A 19,104-nucleotide genomic window follows, 5' to 3' on the forward strand; every position below is an offset into this window, starting at 1 on the left:
ATAAATGATGGGGTAAGAAGGGGAGGAGGGGCATTAACAGAAGTTAGAGAAATCAGTGTTCATGCCATTAGGTTGGAGGCTACCCAGACGGAATACAAGATGTTGTTCCTCCAACCTGAGTGTGGCTTCATCTTGACAGTAGAGGAGGCCATGGATTGACATATCAGAATGTGAATGGAACGTGGAATTAAAATGTGTGGCCACTGGGAGATCCTGCTTTCTTTGGCGGACAGAGTGTAGGTGTTCAGCAAAACGGTCTCCCAGTCTGCGTTGGGTCTCACCAATACATAGAAGGACGCACCAGGAGTACCGGACGCGGTATATCACACTAGCCGACTCACAGGTGAAGTGTCGCCTCACCTGGAAGGACTGTTTGGGGCCCTCAATGGTGGTGAGGGAGGAAGTGTAAGGGCAGGTGTAGCACTTGTCGACGCAGACTGGGAGACTGTTTCGCTGAACACCTACTCTCTGTCTGCCAGAGAAAGCAGTATCTCCCAGTGGCCACACATTTTAATACCACATCCCATTCCCACTCTGATATGTCTATCCATGGCCTCCTCTACTGTCAAGATGAAGCCATACTCAGGTTGGAGGAACAACACCTTATATTCCGTCTGGGTAGCCTCCAACCTGATGGCATGAACATTGATTTCTCTAACTTCCGTTAATGCCTCTCCTCCCCTTCTTACCCCATCCCTGATTTATTTATTAATTGTCCCCCCCCCTTTTTTTCTCTCTCTCTGTCCCTCTCACAATGACTCCTTGCCTGCTCTCCATCTCCCTCTGGTGCTCCCCTCCCCCTTTCTCTCTCCCTAGGCCTCCCATCCCATGATCATCTCCCTTCTCTAGCCTTGTAGCCAGCCCATTTGCCAATCAACGTTCCAGCTCTTAGCTTCATCCCTCCCCCTCCTGTCTTCTTCTATCATTTTGGATCTCCCCCTCCCACTTTCAAATCTCTTACTATTTTTTCTTTCAGTTAGTCCTGACAAAGGGTCTTGGCCCGAAACGTCGACAGTGCTTCTCCCTATAGATGCTGCCTGGCCTGCTGCGTTCCACCAGCATTTTGCGTGTGTTGTTTGAATTTCCAGCAGCTGCAGATTTATTTGTGTTTTTAAACACAGGAAGCTTTCAGCTGACCTACCCTTACTGCAGTGAGCTCACTTTTAGCTGTCGGATAACATGGTTTTTGTGGTTGCGGAGGAAAAACTTAAAAGTAAATTTATTATTAAAATACACAGATGTCACTATATACTACCCTAACATTAGTTTTCCTGCAGGCATTCATGGGAAAACAAAGAAATACAATAGAAACAATGAAAAATGACAAAGACTGATAAACTTTCAGTGCACAAAAAGACAAACTTCGGATAGATAATTAATACTGGGAGCATGAGTCTTTGAAAGTGAATCCTTTGGTTGTAAAATCAGTTCTAATTTGAAGTGAGTGAAGTTATCCTCACTGGGCTCTTTGGGGGCTTTTGCTATTGCTTGCATGGTGGGGGGGGGGGGTATGTAGACTCGTGTAACTGCTGGCTGAGAAGAGGCCATGGCCCGGACGGTGAGGGACCTAGACAATGGATGCCACCTTCCTGAGGTATCTCGTCTTGTCGATGTTCTGAATGGTGGAGATCGCTGCACCTGAGGTGGGACTGGCTGAGTTCACCAATTTCTGCATCCCTGTGCAGCAGAATTTCCACACGAGGTCAAGATCAACCAGTTCACTTTCCACTGCCCATGTTAGAACTTCAGTCGGAGTCCTCAATGATATGTCAAATCTCCTTAAAGTTCTGAGAAAGAGGTGGCGCTGGGCTGTCTTCTTTTCTATGAGCTGGACCTATCATAGGTCCTCCCCATTGTTGATCATTCACATTGCTCCCTTGTAAATCAGGTTTACAATGGCTTAATGGAAATGGCAGTGATGGTGCAATGTTCAAAGCTTAAAGTACATTTATTATCGAAGGACACCGTGAGGTTTGTCTCCTTACAGACAGCCACAAAGAAAACCAAAAGGACCCATAAAAAGATCGACAAACACCCAATGTGCAGAGAGAGAGAGAGAGAGAGAGAGAGAGAGTGAGAGGGAGAGAGAAAGAAGTCACAAATTGTGCAAACAATAAGACTAAGCAATAGCGTTCAGAATGAAAGTGATTCCAGAGACATGAAGCCTGGAGCAGGCCCACAGCTTCAGTTCATCACACAGCAGAGCAAATCATCGCCAAGCTCGCAGACACGAAGCAAAGAATCATCTGGAATAGGCCCACAGCCTCAGCACCACGGAAAGTGAAGTAAATGTCATATGGGGCATTGAGCAGAACTGGCCCAAACATTGCTTCCGGTCCCGACACCCTGCCTTTCCAATCCATCCAGCCTGGCATTTAAATCATCCAAACCTCGGGTCATCTTTCACACTAGGACCTGGGGCCTGTCGTATCGATATCCTCTCGGCCTGGACCCCATTGCCACAGCCTCAGTCTAAATAGGCCAGCTCTGAAACTCCTCCGCTCAGTACTCGTGACTCTGTCTCGCTCTGGCCCTGCCTCACACCCACAGGCCACAACCCTCAAATCAGCCTCACCCTTTTGTTGTTTGTGGTCGTCATTTATGAGAACTCTCTGGATAAACTATTATTAGTGACATATTTAACTGCATTTCGCATTTTATGAATTGCCAGTAAGTTTTTGCTTGTTTTCCGTGGCAGCATTTTAAACCAGATACCTGAGACTAGAAGGAAGCCACATGCACTGAGACGTCTCCCAGCAGAGGGGCAGAAGTGTTGCTGCCCCTTAGCTCCTGTGACCCACGTTCAATCCTGATCCGTGGTGCAGAATTTCCTCCTTTTCCCTGTTGTTTAAGCTCAAGTGCTCCAGTTTCCTCCCAAAAACGTTAGCATTCATTTCGGGAGGATGAGAATAATAAAAACACAGGATGTAATGCTGAAGCTTTATAAGGCCTTGGTCAGACCGCACAGAGTATTGGGAGCAGCTTTGGCCCCCAATCTATGAAAGGATGTGCTGGCATCGGAGAGGGTCCGGAGGTTGTTTATGAAAATGACACTAGGGAGATCAGCCATGAACAAATGGTGGAGCAGACTCTATGGGCTGAATATCCTAAATCTGTTCCCAATTCTTGGTCTAAAATGCACAAGTCTGTGAGTTAACTTGACTACTAACATGCGGGTGACTCTGTCAGCGATGATGAGAATGTGAGAGGTGTAACAACAGTGCACACCGGTGGCTAATGGAGACATGGTGGTCAATGCCAGTCTGCAATACAGATAACCTTGGAGTCTGCCACTAATAAATCACCAAGGCTTTGCAGAGCTCAGCAAGCTTCAGCACTATCGGCCATCTTCTTTCACATGGATGGTTAACGTGAATACAGGCCAGTAAGGTGAGTGTGGTGGGGGTGGGAGGGGTGTCAGCTGCCCCAGGAGGGCTGAATGGCTGCAGGTCAGTGAGAGTGTTGTCCACTGTGTTTGTTAGTAGCATGCATGTCTCGGTATTATTTAATATACTATTTATTATTATTTTTTAAATTTTGTATTTGCAGTTTGTCTTCTTTTGCATACTGGTCATTTGTCAATCTTTGTGTGGAGAAAACTACACAAATAAATTGATCCTATCGTATTTTTTGTTCTACTGTGAAGGCCTGCAAGAAGACCATAGTATATGGTGACATACGCGTACATTGATAATGTATTTACTTTTGACTTTGATCCCAGAGAACTGGTCTGTTACCCCAAGACACAAGTCCTGTCGCCCAAAGACATGAGTGTTGTCTTGGAAATCAAGTAATTAAACTTGGAACAAAGGACTGGTCTCAACACTATTGACTATAAAATCTACTTCATTTCAATAAAAACTTTCTAGTCCACTGATATCCTTGGGGGAAGGAAATCTAGTTTTACCAAGGATGTCCTATCAGATGCTAGGTCATCAACATGGTTGGCCTTAAAAAATCATAAAAAAAGGCTGTCTGAGTCATTGATAGTGACAAGAACTATTGCAAGAAGAGCCACAAGTTCAGACACTCAGAAAGCTATTTGCTGGAGAGAATGTAGCCAACATTATCTCACTTGGGTACTATTCAAGTTAAAGCCCTGAGTTTTCTGATTTAATGGAAGAAGTGGTAAGTTGGAACAGGAAATGTTCAATGGTATGCATGTATGTTTAAATAACTCAAACCATCAAGAAGATTAAATTGTACAAAAGCTTCGTTCATTCCACACATCAATTTGAGATAATAGAGTCAAAGAGGTATTATCCAAATGAAGTCTTATATACTTCAGTAAAATCTTTCTTCACTTATGAACACCATACCCAATACCAGCCGTCACCATACAAACCACTGACGTAAGGAGAGGCACCTACTTTCTATGAGTGATACGAGATGGAGAGTAAATGCACACATCCCTCAAGAAACCAAAATAAATGCACATTATTTGAAGATCCAGTCCAATGAGATGGATATTCAACTACAGATTTTATTCTTTCATTTACTGATTACAGCCAGTTACACTGATTGAGAGAATGAGCCTTGACTGACCTATCAGGGTTTGGGGGTGTCTCTACAGAGGAACCCAGGGCAACTAAACCAGTTCAGGCCTTCCTGTTAGTTAGGATGCTTCCAGTGTCATGGAGGTCACTCACTCACTTACCTGTTGAATCACCTGGCATACAGTAAGACTATAAAAATCGTAAGATATAGGAGCAGAATCAGGCTGTTTGACGATTGAGTCTGCTCCACCATGTCATCATGGCTGATCCATTTCTCTCTCAGCCTCAATCTCCTGCTTCTCCCCATATCCTTTCATGCCCTGACTAATCAAGAACCTATCAACTTCTGCCTTAAATATAGCCAATGACTTGGCCTCCACAGCCACCTGTGGCAACAAATTCCAGATTCACCATTCTCTGGCTAAAGAAATTCCTCCTCATCTTCATTCTAAAGGGATGCCCCTCTATTCTGAGGCTGTGTTGGTCCTAGACTTTACCACCATAAGAAACATCCTCTCCACATCCACTCTATCCAGGCCTTTCAACATTCCATAGGTTTCAATGAGGTCAGCCCTCATTCTTCTGAATTCTAGTGACTACAGGCCCAGAGCCATCAAATACTCCTCATGTGACAAACCATTCAATCCTGGAATCATTTTCGTGAACCTCCTCTGAACCCTCTCCATTACATTATGTATGTACACATCCTACAAAGAACAGTTATCCATTCCTGTCAGACAGATATCCAACCGAACAGGCCACACACTTTCACCCCCATACACAACATAAGAACATAAGAAATAGGAGCAGGAGTAGGCCATCCAGCCTGCTTCACCATTCAATAAGATCATGGCTGACCTGACCTTGGACTCATCACCACCTACCTGCCTTTCCCCCTTAACCCTTAATTCCCCACTATGCAAAAATCTATCCAACCTTGTCTTAAATATACTACAGCAGTGATATTGAATTAGGAGCAAAAACTTACTACTAATAACTTATTTATAGAGCACTTTACAGACAATGTAGTTCAAAGTGCTTTACAACAGAAGTGGATGAACTGATCTACCAAGGTGCAGAAACATCAGCCAGGTCTCAGGGAGGCTGTGTGGGTCTGGGAGACGGACAGAGCTTTGAGCAAGTCAGAAATTTCAGTCAAAATGGGAAAGGAAATGAGGGAACTCAATAAGAGGAAGCAAGAGAATTTAGGATGAAAACAAAAGAGGCAGTTTAAAAACACAGAAAGAATACCAGGAAGAATGAAAGGTCATAGCTCTTATAGAAGCTGCTGGGATGCATAAACAGTGGATTTCCAGTCAAACTTACCGACTTCCTTTGAGTTGATGGAGTAATGTCGCTATGAATGTGAGTCACACAGAAATATCAAACACAATATTTCAAACAGAAGGTGTTTTACACAAGTGCTGATAGACCCTCCCTCCCCCCAACTTCCCTGCAAGAGCTCAAAACTACCAATCAGCATTTACAAAGGGTCCAGGTGCAAGGAGTATTGACCTTACCTACCGGCGCACATACGAGGCACTACAATGTGGCCGGAGAAAGAACGCCACCTTACTGAAGCAGTGTGCCTGGAGTTCAACTGTCTTCTACTTCTTCCAGAACCTTACTGGTCCAGCCACACCATTACTCCTTACTTCTTAGGTACCTGGTACTACCTGAGGATAGTTTTAGTTGCTCAACTTCCCTTCCAATGTTGACTTCACGATCTGCTGTTACCAGAAAAACACAGCGGGGGATCGATGCTGATCTGGTGCCCAACCTGCCCACCCACCAACTCACTGAGCAACATCCTCCCAAGGGGCTTCCCCACCCTCACACGTTGACTCTAGCTCCTCTCCACCAAAGCTCAGAAACCCTTGATGATTCACTTCCATCGCTCTCAGGCCACAGCAACATCCTGTGGTTTAGGCTCACTGTAATACATTAAATAGCACCTTTCCGGGTGAGGGTTTTCTCGCTTCAGTGGAAAAGTGCCTCAGCTTATAACAAGAACTGCGATTTCACAGCTGATCACTAATGGAGGTGTTTCCAGCAGCTCTCTTGCACCCGTTTCAACAGCCTGCCATGAGGCATCTTTGTCTGCTGTGGAAGAGTTTACAGCGATGTGCCCGATTCAATGGACACTCTGGTTGGAAACATGACTCCTGGATTAATATGTCATCAGGAGTTACAGACTGGAATGAACACTTGGACAGGTGTCTGGGTTTGGCCCTTTCCCACCACCGCTGGAACCCACTGAAAACGAGGTCCTTTCTCGGGGGGAATTATTGGCATTGGAACCCGCAGGGCTTCCAGGTGAGCAGCTTAGAAAAAAGACGCTTCCGTATCTATGGCACTATTCACTTCCCCGACAGGGATTCCAAAAACATTTTATTGCCAAAGTACTTTTATAAGTTACAGCAAGATAGGGAGGGTATTGGACAGCAAGGGAGGGTATCATGGCTTGCAGCGGGTTCTGGACCAGCTTACAAAATGGCAGATGGAATTTAACGCAGACAAGAGCGAGGTTTGCACTTTGGCAGGACCAGCCAGGGTAGGCTTATACAGTGAATGGTAGGACACTGAGGAGTGCGGTAGAACAAGGGGGATCTGGGAATACAAGACCATTAATTCATTGAAAGAGGCATCACAGGTAGATAGGGTTGTAAAGGTCACAAACCTACAGGAAAGAGGTCAACAAGATTGAAAGAGCACAGAGAAAATTTACAAGGATGTTGCCTGAGTTATAAGGAAAGACTTAATAGGTTAGGACTTTATTTCTTGGAACACAAAAGATTGAGAAGAGATTTGATAGAGGGATACAAAATTATGAGGGGTATAGATAGGGTAAATGCATGCAGGCTCTTTCCACTGAGGTTGGGTAGGACTACAACCAGAGGTCATGGGTTAAGGGTGAAAGGTGTAAAGTTTAAGGGAACAAGAGGAGAAACTTCTTCACTCAGAGGGCCATGAGAGCGTGGAACGAGCTGCCAGCACAAGTGGTGCATGTCAGCTTGATTTCAACATTTAAGAGAAGTTTGGATAGGTATATGGATGGTAGGTGTATGAGAGCTAGGGTCCCAGTGCAGGTCGATGGGAATAGGCAGTTTAAATGGTTCAGCACAGGCTAGAGGGCTGAAGGGCCTGTTTCTGTGCTGTACTTTTCTATGACTCCATGTGTAGTCATCTATACAGTGCAGCATCCAAGTTGTTTACAGTAGACTACTATAAAGCCAGGTTAAGACACAGATAGAGAACTCCATATTTGACCGATGGGCCGTCACAGACTTTGAATCCTACCCCTCATCTCAATTCACGAACACTTGAACAACACGTCATAACAAGGGCTGATTGCCGCCGCTGTGACCTTTAACAATAAACATTACGTAAGACTGTGGGCTACTTTGCAAGAAGCTTTGAACCGAACACAAAGGCATCAACCACCACTGCTGGAAATTTACTGACAGATTTAACTGTGTCATTTATACATGACTGTTTCAAAACCAGTTCCAAATTGGAGAAGTACAGCTTAAAGTTCAGTAAATTACAAGTCTTTGTGTGCATACGTATCTACTGGTCTTGTTTTTATTTCTGTTCGAATTAACACTTTATTTTGGACTTTTTATGAGAGTAACCTTTGCCTTTGGAATTTGGACGTTGAACCTTGACCTTGGAGCCCGGACGTTGACCCCTGGTCTTGGAGCCTGGATGTTGACCTTTGGCCTTTGAACTTCCGTGATGACTTTTGGCCTTCGAGCCAGTATGTTGACGACTTTTTGCCCTTGAGTGTGATTTTACTGTTGAATCTGGATTTACCCAGCATAGTGCCCAGAAGCCGAGATTTCCTCCCCTGAAAATTCTTCCTTCTGCTATTTCCTCCAGGCTCTGGCTTAGTGTGCTGCTTGCTGGGAACTTCTCCCGGGCCCTTTGACCTCTTGACTTTCCTGAATGACTGAGATGACCCGTCCCTCTTCCTTTTCCTGCTCGAAGCTCCTGGGAACAGATCTGATGGGGGAAAGAAAAAGAGCAGTTGCGAACAGACTAGGACAAGGTAACACAAGCAGCAACAATCAGAAGCACAAGCCGTCATGAAAGTATGCAGGACAGGTCAGAAACAAATCCCGTCCATCACCATCACCAACTTTTACCCTCAACCATGACTGCAAGGATATGCAGGTGTGAGGGATGGTCCCGTTCTTAACTTTGATAGGAGTAGATTCAGTTAATATTCACTCATGTCTAAAACTAACAAATTAAAATCATTCCTGCCACCATCCTCATTCTCCTCTGTGAACGCAGGAGAGAACATAGAACAGCATAGCAAAGTAAAAGGCTCTTCAGCCCAGAAATACAACGCCAAATTGAACTAAATTCCTTATACCTGTAACTGATCCATATCCTTCTATTCTCCACATATACACATGCCTGTCGACCTGCATCTGTTTACACATCATCCCTGGCAGCCTGTTTCCAGATGACCACCACCGGGGGAGGGAGAGAGAGATGGGGGGGGGGGAGAGAGATGGGGGGGAGAGAGAGGAGAGAGGGGGAGAGAGAGGGGGGGAGAGGGAGGGGGGAGGGAGAGAGGGGGGAGGGAGAGAGGGGGGGAGGGAGAGAGGGGGAGGGAGAGAGGGGGAGGGAGAGAGGGGGAGGGAGGAGAGGGGGAGGGAGAGAGGGGGAGGGAGAGAGGGGGGAGGGAGAGAGGGGGAGGGAGAGAGGGGGAAGGAGAGAGGGGGAGGGAGAGAGGGGGAAGGAGAGAGGGGGAGGGAGAGGGGGGGAGGGAGAGGGGGAGGGGGAAAGGGGGAGGGGGGAAAGGGGGAGGGGGAAAGGGGGAGGGGGAAAGGGGGAGGGGGGAAAGGGGGAGGGGGGAAAGGGGGAGGGGGAAAGGGGGAGGGGGGAAAGGGGGGAGGGGGGAAGGGGGGAGGGGGGAAGGGGGAGGGGGAAAGGGGGGAGGGGGAAGGGGGAGGGGGAAAGGGGGGAGGGGGAAAGGGGGAGGGGGAAAGGGGGAGGGGGAAAGGGGGGAGGGGGAAGGGGAGGGGGGAAAGGGGAGGGGGAAAGGGGGAGGGGGAAAGGGGGAGGGGGAAAGGGGGAGGGGAAAGGGGGAGGGGGAAAGGGGGAGGGGGAAAGGGGGAGGGGGGAAAGGGGGAGGGGGAAAGGGGGAGGGGGAAAGGGGGAGGGGGAGGGGGAGGGGGGAGGGGGAAAGGGAGAGAGAGGGAGAGGGGAGGGGAGAGGGAGGGGGGAGAGGAGAGAGGGGGAGAGAGAGAGGGGGAGAGAGAGGGGGGGAGAGAGAGGGGGGTGAGAGAGGGGGGGAGAGGGAGAGAGAGGGGGGGAGAGAGAGGGGGGGGAGAGAGAGGGGGGGGAGAGAGAGGGGGGGGAGAGAGAGGGGGGGAGAGAGAGGGGGGGGAGAGAGAGGGGGGGGAGAGAGAGGGGGGGGGAGAGAGAGGGGGGGAGAGAGAGGGGGGGGAGAGAGAGGGGGGGGAGAGAGAGGGGGGGGAGAGAGAGAGGGGGAGAGAGAGAGGGGGAGAGAGGGGAGAGAGAGGGGGAGAGAGAGGGGGAGAGAGAGGGGGAGAGAGAGGGGGGGAGAGAGGGAGAGAGAGGGAGAGATGAGGGAGGGAGAGGGAGGAGGGAGAGAGAGGGGAGGGGGGAGAGAGAGGGAGGGGGAGAGAGAGGAGGGGGGAGGGGGGGAGAGAGAGGGGAGGGGGGAAGAGAGGGAGGGGAGAGGGAGGGAGAGAGAGGGGAGGGGGAGAGAGAGGGAGGGGGAGGAGAGGGAGGGGGAGAGAGGGAGGGGGAGAGGGAGGGGAGAGAGGGAGGTGAGAGGGAGGGGAGAGAGGGAGGGAGAGAGGGAGGGGAGAGAGTGGGAGGGGAGAGAGAGGGAGGGGAGAGAGAGGGAGGGAGAGAGAGGGAGAGGGGGAGGGGGAGAGAGGAGGGGGGAGGGGGAGAGAGAGGGGAGAGGGTGAGGGGGGAGAGAGAGTGGGAGAGAGGGGGAGTGAGAGAGGGAGAGGGGGAAGAGAGAGAGAGGGAGAGAGGAGGGAAAGGGGGGGGAGAGAGAGAGGGAGAGAGGGGGTGAGAGAGAGGGGAGAGGAGGGGGGTGAGAGAGGAGGGAGAGAGGGGGTGTGAGAGAGGGAGAGGGGGAGAGAGAGGGGAGAGTGGGAGAGAGGGAGTGAGGGGGGAGAGAGAGAGGGGGAGAGGGGGGAGAGAGAGAGGGAGGAGAGGGGGTGAGGAGGAGGGTTAGGGAGAGAGAGAGAGAGAGAGAGAGAGAGAGAGAGAGCACTCAATCTCCTTTAAATTTTCCCCTCCTTTATTTTCAATGTATCTCTTTCAGTGTTTGACATGTCCACCTTCTGATAACGATTCTGTCTACTCCATCTGTGATTACATAATTTCTATCAGATCTTTGCAATGTTAGCATTCATTTCAAGAGGTCGGAAAGTGATGCTGAGGCTTTATAAGGCACTGGCGAGGCCTCACCTTAAGTACTGTGAACAGGTTTGAGCTCCTCATCTAAAATACGTGCTGGCATTTAAGAGGTTCAGAGGAGGTTCACAAGGATGATTGCGGGAATGAAAGGATTATCACAGGAGGAAGGTTTGATGCCTCTGGGTCTGTACTCGCTGGAATTTAGAAGGATGAGCGAGGATCTCATTGAAACCTTTCGAATGTTGAAAGGCCTAGACAGAGTAGATGTGGAAAGAATGCTTTCCTTGGTAGGGGAGTCTAGGACATAGGGCACAAACTTAGGATAGAAGGGCGTCCATTGAAAACAGAGTTGCGGAGAAATTTATTTAGCCAGAGTGTGGTGAATTTGTGGAATTTATTAGCACAGGCAGCTGTGGAGGCCAAGTCATTGGGTGTATTTAATCAGAGCTTGATAGGTTCTTGATTGGACATGGCATTAAGGGGAGAAGGCCGGGGAATGGGGCTGAAGAGCAGAAAAAAAGGATCAGCCATGGTTGAATGGTAGAGCAGACCTGATGGGCCAAATGGCCTAATTCTGCTCCAATGTCTTATGGTCTTACCTCAACTTCTGATGCTCCGGAGAAAACAATGAAATTTTCCTTACAGCTCAAACCATCTGGTCCAGAAAGCATCCTGGTGAACCTTTTCTGCACCAAGGTTTCCACATCCCATCATCCACAACTCTACTGTGTTGTAACTCACACCAACCTCCTGACCCATCAGCCCTAACGGTCTAAATTGGATCTTTGTTAGGGAACATCTTGACTTCAAAATTCTCATCCTTTCATACAATTCCCACAGTTACATCCCTTCCCATTTCCTCCAACCCTACAACTCTCAGAGAACTTTATTGTCCTCTTCCTCTGGCCTTCTCTCACCCACAATTTAATTGTTCCTCTATTTTAAGGTCCTAAATTCTGGAATTCCATCTCAAAGCACTCTGCCTTTCTTTAAGACTCACATAACACTTAACTCTGAACTAGCTTTTAGTCATCTGTCCTAATACCCACTGAGATGGCATGTACGAGATTAGGTTTAAAAATGTTCTGGTTGCCCCCACTATAGGAAAGGTGTTGAGGCTTTGGAGAAAGTGCAAAAGAGGTTTATCAAGATGCTGCCTAGTTTAGAGGGCATGTGCTATCACGAGAGGCTGGACAAACTTGGGTTCTCTGGAGTGGCAGAGCCGGGGGCAGATCTGATAGAGGTTTATCAGATAATGAGAGGCACTGAGAGAGTAGACAGGGAGCATCTTTTTCCCAGGGTTGAAATGTCAAAATGAAAGGAAGAGGGGTTAGGTTCAAAGAAGATGTGAGGGTTAAGTTCTTTTTCACTCAGAGCGGTGGATGCCTGGAACGGAGTGCCCAGTATGGTGGTGGAGGCAAGTACATTAGAGGCTTTTAAGAGACATGTAGATAGGCACATGAATGCGAGGAAGATGGAGGGATATGGACATTGTGTGGGTAGGAGGGATTAGTGTGTGGGTGTTTTTGATCTCTTTTTAGCTGATCCAGCACAACATTGTGGGCTGAATGGCCTGTTCCCAGGCTGTACTATTCTATGTTCTACCTATCTGTGTGCTTTGGAATACTGGGAGATTTTAAACGTGCTACAGAGATGTAAGATACTGGTGCTAACTCTCCAGTCAGGAAAATCAGCTCAAATTTAAAGCTGTTATTGCTTGTGAGTTTCCCACAAGATAATTTAAAATTGCTCTTCCCACGTTGTTCAGCTGCTTTGGAACACATGATATCAAGTACACACTGCACAAATTAATCACTAATCTGCTGAGAGCTTACTCAGAGGTGGTTCTGGGATATTACATTTTTGGCATTTCTCTGAAAGGACTGGCAAACTGTTATTTTACAGCATACCCTTCTGAATTTGGACATATCTTGTAGCTGTGTATTTCAGACGTCGCACTTTTGACCATAATTGATTCAAGCAAGAATGTTAGAGCATGCATATTGAAAATGAACTAAGTTTATTTAAGTCCAGGGCCAGAATTACTGTTGGCTCAGGATACTGTAAGATAGAGGAGCAGAATTAGGCCACTTGGCCATCGAGTTGGCTCCGCCATTCCATCATGGCTGATCCAATTCCCCCTCAGCCCCAATCTCCTGCCTTCTCCCTGTATCCCTTCATGCCCTGACTAATCAAAAATCCATCAACCCATGCCTTAAATGACTTGGCCTCCACAACTGCCTGTGGCAACAAATGCCACCTATTCACCAGTCGCTGGCTAAAGAAATTCCTCCCCATCTCCATTCAGAATGGACCCTCCTCTACTCTGAGGCTGCGTCGTTTGGTCTAAGATTCCCTCACCATAGGAAACATCCTCTCCACATCCACCTATCGAGGCCTTTCAAGATTTGGTAGGTTTCAATGAGAAACCTCAAACATTTTAATTCCAATGAGTACAGGTCCAGAGCCATCAAATGCTCCTTATAAGATGAGTCTTTCAATCCCGGAATAATTTTCATGAACTTCTTTTAAACCCTCGCCAATGTCAGCACATCCATTTTTACTACATAAGCTTCAAAATTCCAACTTTGCTTTAATATTCTAGTCCTCTTGAAACGAATGCTAACATCACTTTTGCCTTCCTCAAATCTGCAAATGAACCTTTAGGGAATCCTGCGCCAAGACTCCCAAGTCACTTTGCACCTCAGATTTTTGAATTTTCTCATCATTCAGATAATATTTTATGCTTTTGTTTCTTCTACCAAAGTGCACAACAATACAATTCCGGACAATGTATTCCACCTGCCACTTCTTTGCCATTCTCATAATCTAAATCCTTCTGTAGCTTCTCTGCTTCCTCAACACTATCTGCCCCTCCACCTATATCCGTATCATCTGCAAACGTGGCCACAGAGCCATCACTTCTGTCGCATAAATCATTGATGTATAACGTAAAAAGAAGTGGTCCTACTACAGACCCCTGAGGAACACCACTAGTTACTGGCAGCCAACCAGAAAAGGCTCCCTTTATTCCCACTCTTTGCCTCCTGCCAATCAGAAACTGTTTTATTCATGCTTGAATCTTCCCTGTAATACCATGGTTCGTAGTTTGTTACGCAGTCTCATGTGTGACACCTTGCCAAAGGCCTTCTAAAAATCCAAGTACACAATATACACCGATTCTTCTTTGTCTATCCTGCTTGTTATTTCTTCAAATAATTCCAAAGGATTTGTTTGGCAAGATTATCCCTTGAGGAAACCATGCAGACTTCGGCTTATTTTATCACGTGCCTCCAAGAAACCACATCCTTAACAATTAACTCCAACATCTTCCCAACCACTGAGGTTAAACGAACTAGCCCATAGTTCTTTTTCTTCTGCCCCTCTCCCTTCTTGAAGTGTGGAATGAGATTTGCAATTTTACAGTCCTCCGGAACCATTCCAGAATCTAGTGATTCTAGAAAGATCATTACTAATGCCTCCACAAGCTCTTCAGCCACCTCTTTCAGAACCCTGGGGTGCACACCATCTGGTTCGAGTGACTTTATCTACCTTCATACCTTTTAGTTTCCCAAGCCCCTTCTCCCTATAATGGCAACTTTACTCACTTTTGCCCCGAAACTCTCGAATTTCCAGCATACTGCTAAATGTCTTCCACACGGAAGACTGATGCAGAATACTTATTCAGTTCATCTGTCATTTCCTTGCTCTCATTACTACCTTTTCGGTTATCATTTTCCAGTGGCCCAATATCTACTCTTGCCTCTCTTTTACACTTTATATTCCTGAAGAAACTTCAAATCCTCTTTATTATTCCGGAGTTTACCTTCATATTCCAACTTTTCCTTCTTTATGACTTATTTAGTTGCCTTTGGTTAGTTTTTAAAAAGCTTCCCAATCCTTTAACTTCCCACTAACTTTTGATTGATTATATGCTCTCTCTTTGGCTTTGACTTCTCTGTCAGCCACGGTTGCATCTTCCTGCCTTTAGAATACTACTTTCTCCTTCGGATGAATCTACCCTGTAACCTTCCGAATTGCTTCCAGAAATTCCAGCCACTGCTGTTTTGCCGTCATCCCTGCTAAGTGCATCTTGCCAATACACCAGATACTGCAGAGAAATTGTACTGACTTCCCTGAAGAACCTCCTGTCTTTGTTTAAATGATTGGGAGCAAGTAAGGTGATTGTGTGAACATATCAGAACTTGTTGCGTGATGTAGATAATCTTTATGCAAAGCATATTGCAATAATTGTAATTCAATCCTCTGAGGAATTTATTCCTATTACATGCAATTTGAGTATTGTTATTGGATAAATGTCAAAGCAGATTTTTGAGTGAACTTTGCCGGAGTGGATGCAGGAGCTGCCTAACAAACTTGGACTTGTTTGTGCAAATTTTGACACACCACGGGTTATTTACTTATTTACCCCTATAAAGAGTGCTTCTCAGAAAGCAAATCCAAATAGAAATGAAAGATGCATTCATTTCACCTGTAGTCATCTCAAAGGAGAAGTGTTATCACCCTTCTACAGACCAGCCTCCTTTCACCAGTCACCCCATACACTGCCACAATGTGACAGCCGATCATCACGTAGCTCAGAACTTTTCACCTATGACTGCGATCCTGTACATGGTTCTAACTCCATAATCAAGTTCGCAGACGACACCACGGTGGTTGGCCTGATCAGAGGGGATGACGAGACGGCTTACAGGGATGAGGTCCAGCACCTGGCCGCGTGGTGTGCCGACAACAAACTGGCCCTTAATACCCATCAGACCAAGGAGATCATTGTGGACTTCAGGCATGCTAGGAGCCACACTCATGTCCCCATCTACATCAACAGAGCTGTAGTGGAGTGTGTATCAAGCTTCAAATTCCTTGGTGTCCACATTTTTGAGGATCTCACCTGGTCCCTGAATTCCTCCATCCTGATCAAAAGGACACAACAGCGCCTTTATTTCCTGCGGAGCATCAAGAAAGCTCACCTCTGTCCCAGGATATTGACAGACTTTTACCGCTGTACGACTGAGAGCATACTCACTAAATGCATCTCAGTGTGGTATGGCAACTGTCCCGTATTGGACCGCAAAGCACTCCAGCGGGTGGTGAAAACTGCCCAGCGGATTATCAGCACCCAATTACCCACCATTGAGAACATCTACCATAAACGCTGCCTGGGCAGGGTGAAATGCATTATCAAGGATGCATCTCACCCTAACCATGGACTCTTTACTCTCCTCCCATCCGGTAGGCGCTACAGGAGCCTCCGCTCCCACACCAGCAGGCACAGGAAGAGCTTCTTCCCTGAGTCTGTGACCCTGCTGACCCTCACATCACAGCACTAAGCAGTATTGCACCCATATTGTACTGTCTCAGTACTTTTATATTTGTGTGCTGTAGCACTTACTTTTTATTCACAGATGCTATCTGTATTTCATTGGCTTTGTATCTGTGCTCGGCACAATGAGGATAAAGTTGAATCGAATCTAATCTAATCTAAAACAAGTTTGTTCCTGAGTATCCAAACAATTTGTAGTCGGAATTTCAGCTGAGAACTGAGCATCCAGGTAGGGGAAGTCTAAAGCTCTGCAGCAGCCAGCAAAAGCTTCCTGCCAATCTCCTAAACACCCGTACGGCCTCTACATTTGTAACCTGGGTAGGACCTGTAATGCAGTTACAATTCTGGACAGAAGGTAACAAGGCACTAGGAATTGTAAGCTGTTTATGATTAACACTCGAGTTAATTATAAACTGACATTATCAAAACATTTGGTTAAAACAAATTTGATGAAAGTACAGGAACTAGAGATAAGACAGATATTGCAGCACCGAGAGGACAAAATCATTTCAGCACCGTATACATGGGGTTAGGTTACAGATCTTCCTTACTGACAGGCAAAACAGGCTCAAGGCATTGAATGGCCCAAAATGAAATATAACAGTTACCATCATCTGGTTCAACTCCAACTTCTTGTCTGTAATGCTCCCGGTCCGATTCGTCCTCAGACTTGTCGCTTTGACCCTGGTTCTCCCCTGTGCCTGGGTCTTCAACCTCACTGTCTCCTTCAGCCTCGTTCCTCCTAATTCCTTCCAAACTCTTTTTCCTGGAATAAAAAGGAACAAATTAAATTAAATTGCAGGTTATATTATACTGTTAATAAAGGTCCACGTTTCCATAAAATTTCCTCCATGGAACTTCAAAAGGCTTGCATCTCTACAGTTGTCTGCAGCTACTTTAGAACTACATCAGCTTTCAGATGTAATCACTGTTTTTGGAAACAACAGCAGCAACTTAAACAGGTAAACATCTTACAAGTAGTGTTTTGATAATGACCGTATTTGCATCTTTTGGTATGATAATGTTTATTGATAAAATATTGGCCAGAATATTAGGTATAATTCCTATGCCCACATTCAAAACAGTGTTCTTCGACCTCTTCATCCATCTGAATGCGGACAGGATCTTGGCTGAGACTTGGTCTGAAAGACAGCACCTTCAATAATGGTGCATTAGCCTACCAGCCTGGATTTTTGTGAAGCGAACCTTTAAACCACAAATGCCTCAGCTCACAATGAATACCCGACAGCCTTTCTCTACGGTGAAGCCAACAGTCACTAAACCTTCAAAAACACAAACTGCTGGAGGAATTCAGTGGGTAAGACTGCATCAACAAAGGGAAATAAACAGCTGACATTTCGGCTTGAGACCTTTCATCTAGAAAGTGTGCAGATTGAAAAAAATTGAGATTTTTAATGGATTCAATCTTGCAAGGTGACAAAATGGAACATGTGTTACTGCAGAGTGTTTTGCTATAAGCTAAGTGTGTACGTATCAACAGGCACGTAATGCCAAGGGGAGGTTGATGTATCGCTGGCCTTGAGTACTACAGCTGAGGTGCAGTAGAGGAGCTGAGCCCCAGGACAGATAATAGCCAAAGAGTAGCCTGAAAGCTTGTATAAAAAATATGAACTTTGTAAGCTGTTAATCTGCCATTCGTGAAGATTGGAGGCTCTTCCCCTTGCAAGCAATAAACGTGCCTTTGATCAGATCCACTGCATTTTTTTTTTGGTTCTATGTTATAAGACCTAGCCAAACATAATAGACAAATGACAAGTATAGAGTCAAAGTAATACAGCACAGAAACCAGCCCTTTGGCCCAACTTGTCCATGATGACCAAGGCATGCTCCTGCCAACCTTTCACTACTATGTACTTCTCCAAGTGTTTTTTTTTAAAATGTTGTTATTATACCTGCCTCAATCAATTCCTCTGGGAGCTCCGTCCATTTACACATCACCATCTACATGAAGAAGTTTCCCCTCAGACTCTTAAGCCTTTCCCTTCTCACCATAAACCTTCTAGTCCTTATGATCCTAAGTTACATAATCCCTTAACTATGCGTTGGCTGAATTGAACATCGTCTTGCCAGGCACAATGTAACTACTTTTATCTGTCCATCTACCTATTTAGATAGTGTGAAATAGCCCTTTCAGTAGAGTACCGCCCAGCAACCTGTGAGAACATGCAAACTTTACGTAAATTATGAAAACAATCAGCATTGTAGACTTATTCTGTTGTTACATTTTTATCAGCAATGCTTCAAAAATGTAATGCATCCCTTTTCTTAAATTCCTGCTGAATATTCACAACCATGTTTAATCTTCAGTTTTTCACGACAGGTCTTTGCTTGTTTCACAATCAACACACGTTCACTCTGACATGACGATACGTGATCCAGATCTGCGTTTTTCGCTTTAACGCAGTGTTCTGCTTTTCATTAGCTTCTGTTCACTACACGAGACGTCCCTCCTCAGAACTCCGTGGTGCACAGAGACCCATGCATCACCCGAGAACTTTCCCAGAGTCCCGTTCCCATTTCTGATGTCACGTCAGCACTCAAAAAAAACCCCAACAATCTGCATTTGGATTTTGGAATTTAGGACAAGGGGTGGTCAACCTGTACCGGTGTGAACACCAGACCTGTGAGGATTTCAAAATTTATCATCCATTGTCACATTTTTTCAACCACCTGGCTGGCGCCAGACTGACATGAGAGCATCTCACTGTCCACGGGTTGTGGACGGTCAGCTCTTGTTTCATTTGATAGCAAGGATACCATCATGCATCTTTTTATTATGGGCGGGGTTTGGATTGGGACTGCACGCTGCATGCCAACCAAAGGTTTTGC

General features: G+C 46.2%; 1 protein-coding gene across 1 annotated transcript in view; it reads right to left on the reverse strand.

Annotated features, from left to right (window-relative positions):
• The window catches only part of LOC140739675 (uncharacterized), a 91,544-nt gene that overhangs the window by 35,663 nt on the left and 36,777 nt on the right, over positions 1 to 19,104 (reverse strand). Inside the window, 3 exon segments of the mRNA XM_073068047.1 lie at positions 8,102 to 8,271; positions 8,273 to 8,501; positions 16,863 to 17,020. Of these exon segments, the coding sequence (XP_072924148.1) occupies positions 8,102 to 8,271; positions 8,273 to 8,501; positions 16,863 to 17,020 (557 nt within the window).

The sequence above is a fragment of the Hemitrygon akajei genome, chromosome 16, assembly GCF_048418815.1.
Source record: "Hemitrygon akajei chromosome 16, sHemAka1.3, whole genome shotgun sequence".
Lineage (NCBI taxonomy): Eukaryota > Metazoa > Chordata > Chondrichthyes > Myliobatiformes > Dasyatidae > Hemitrygon > Hemitrygon akajei.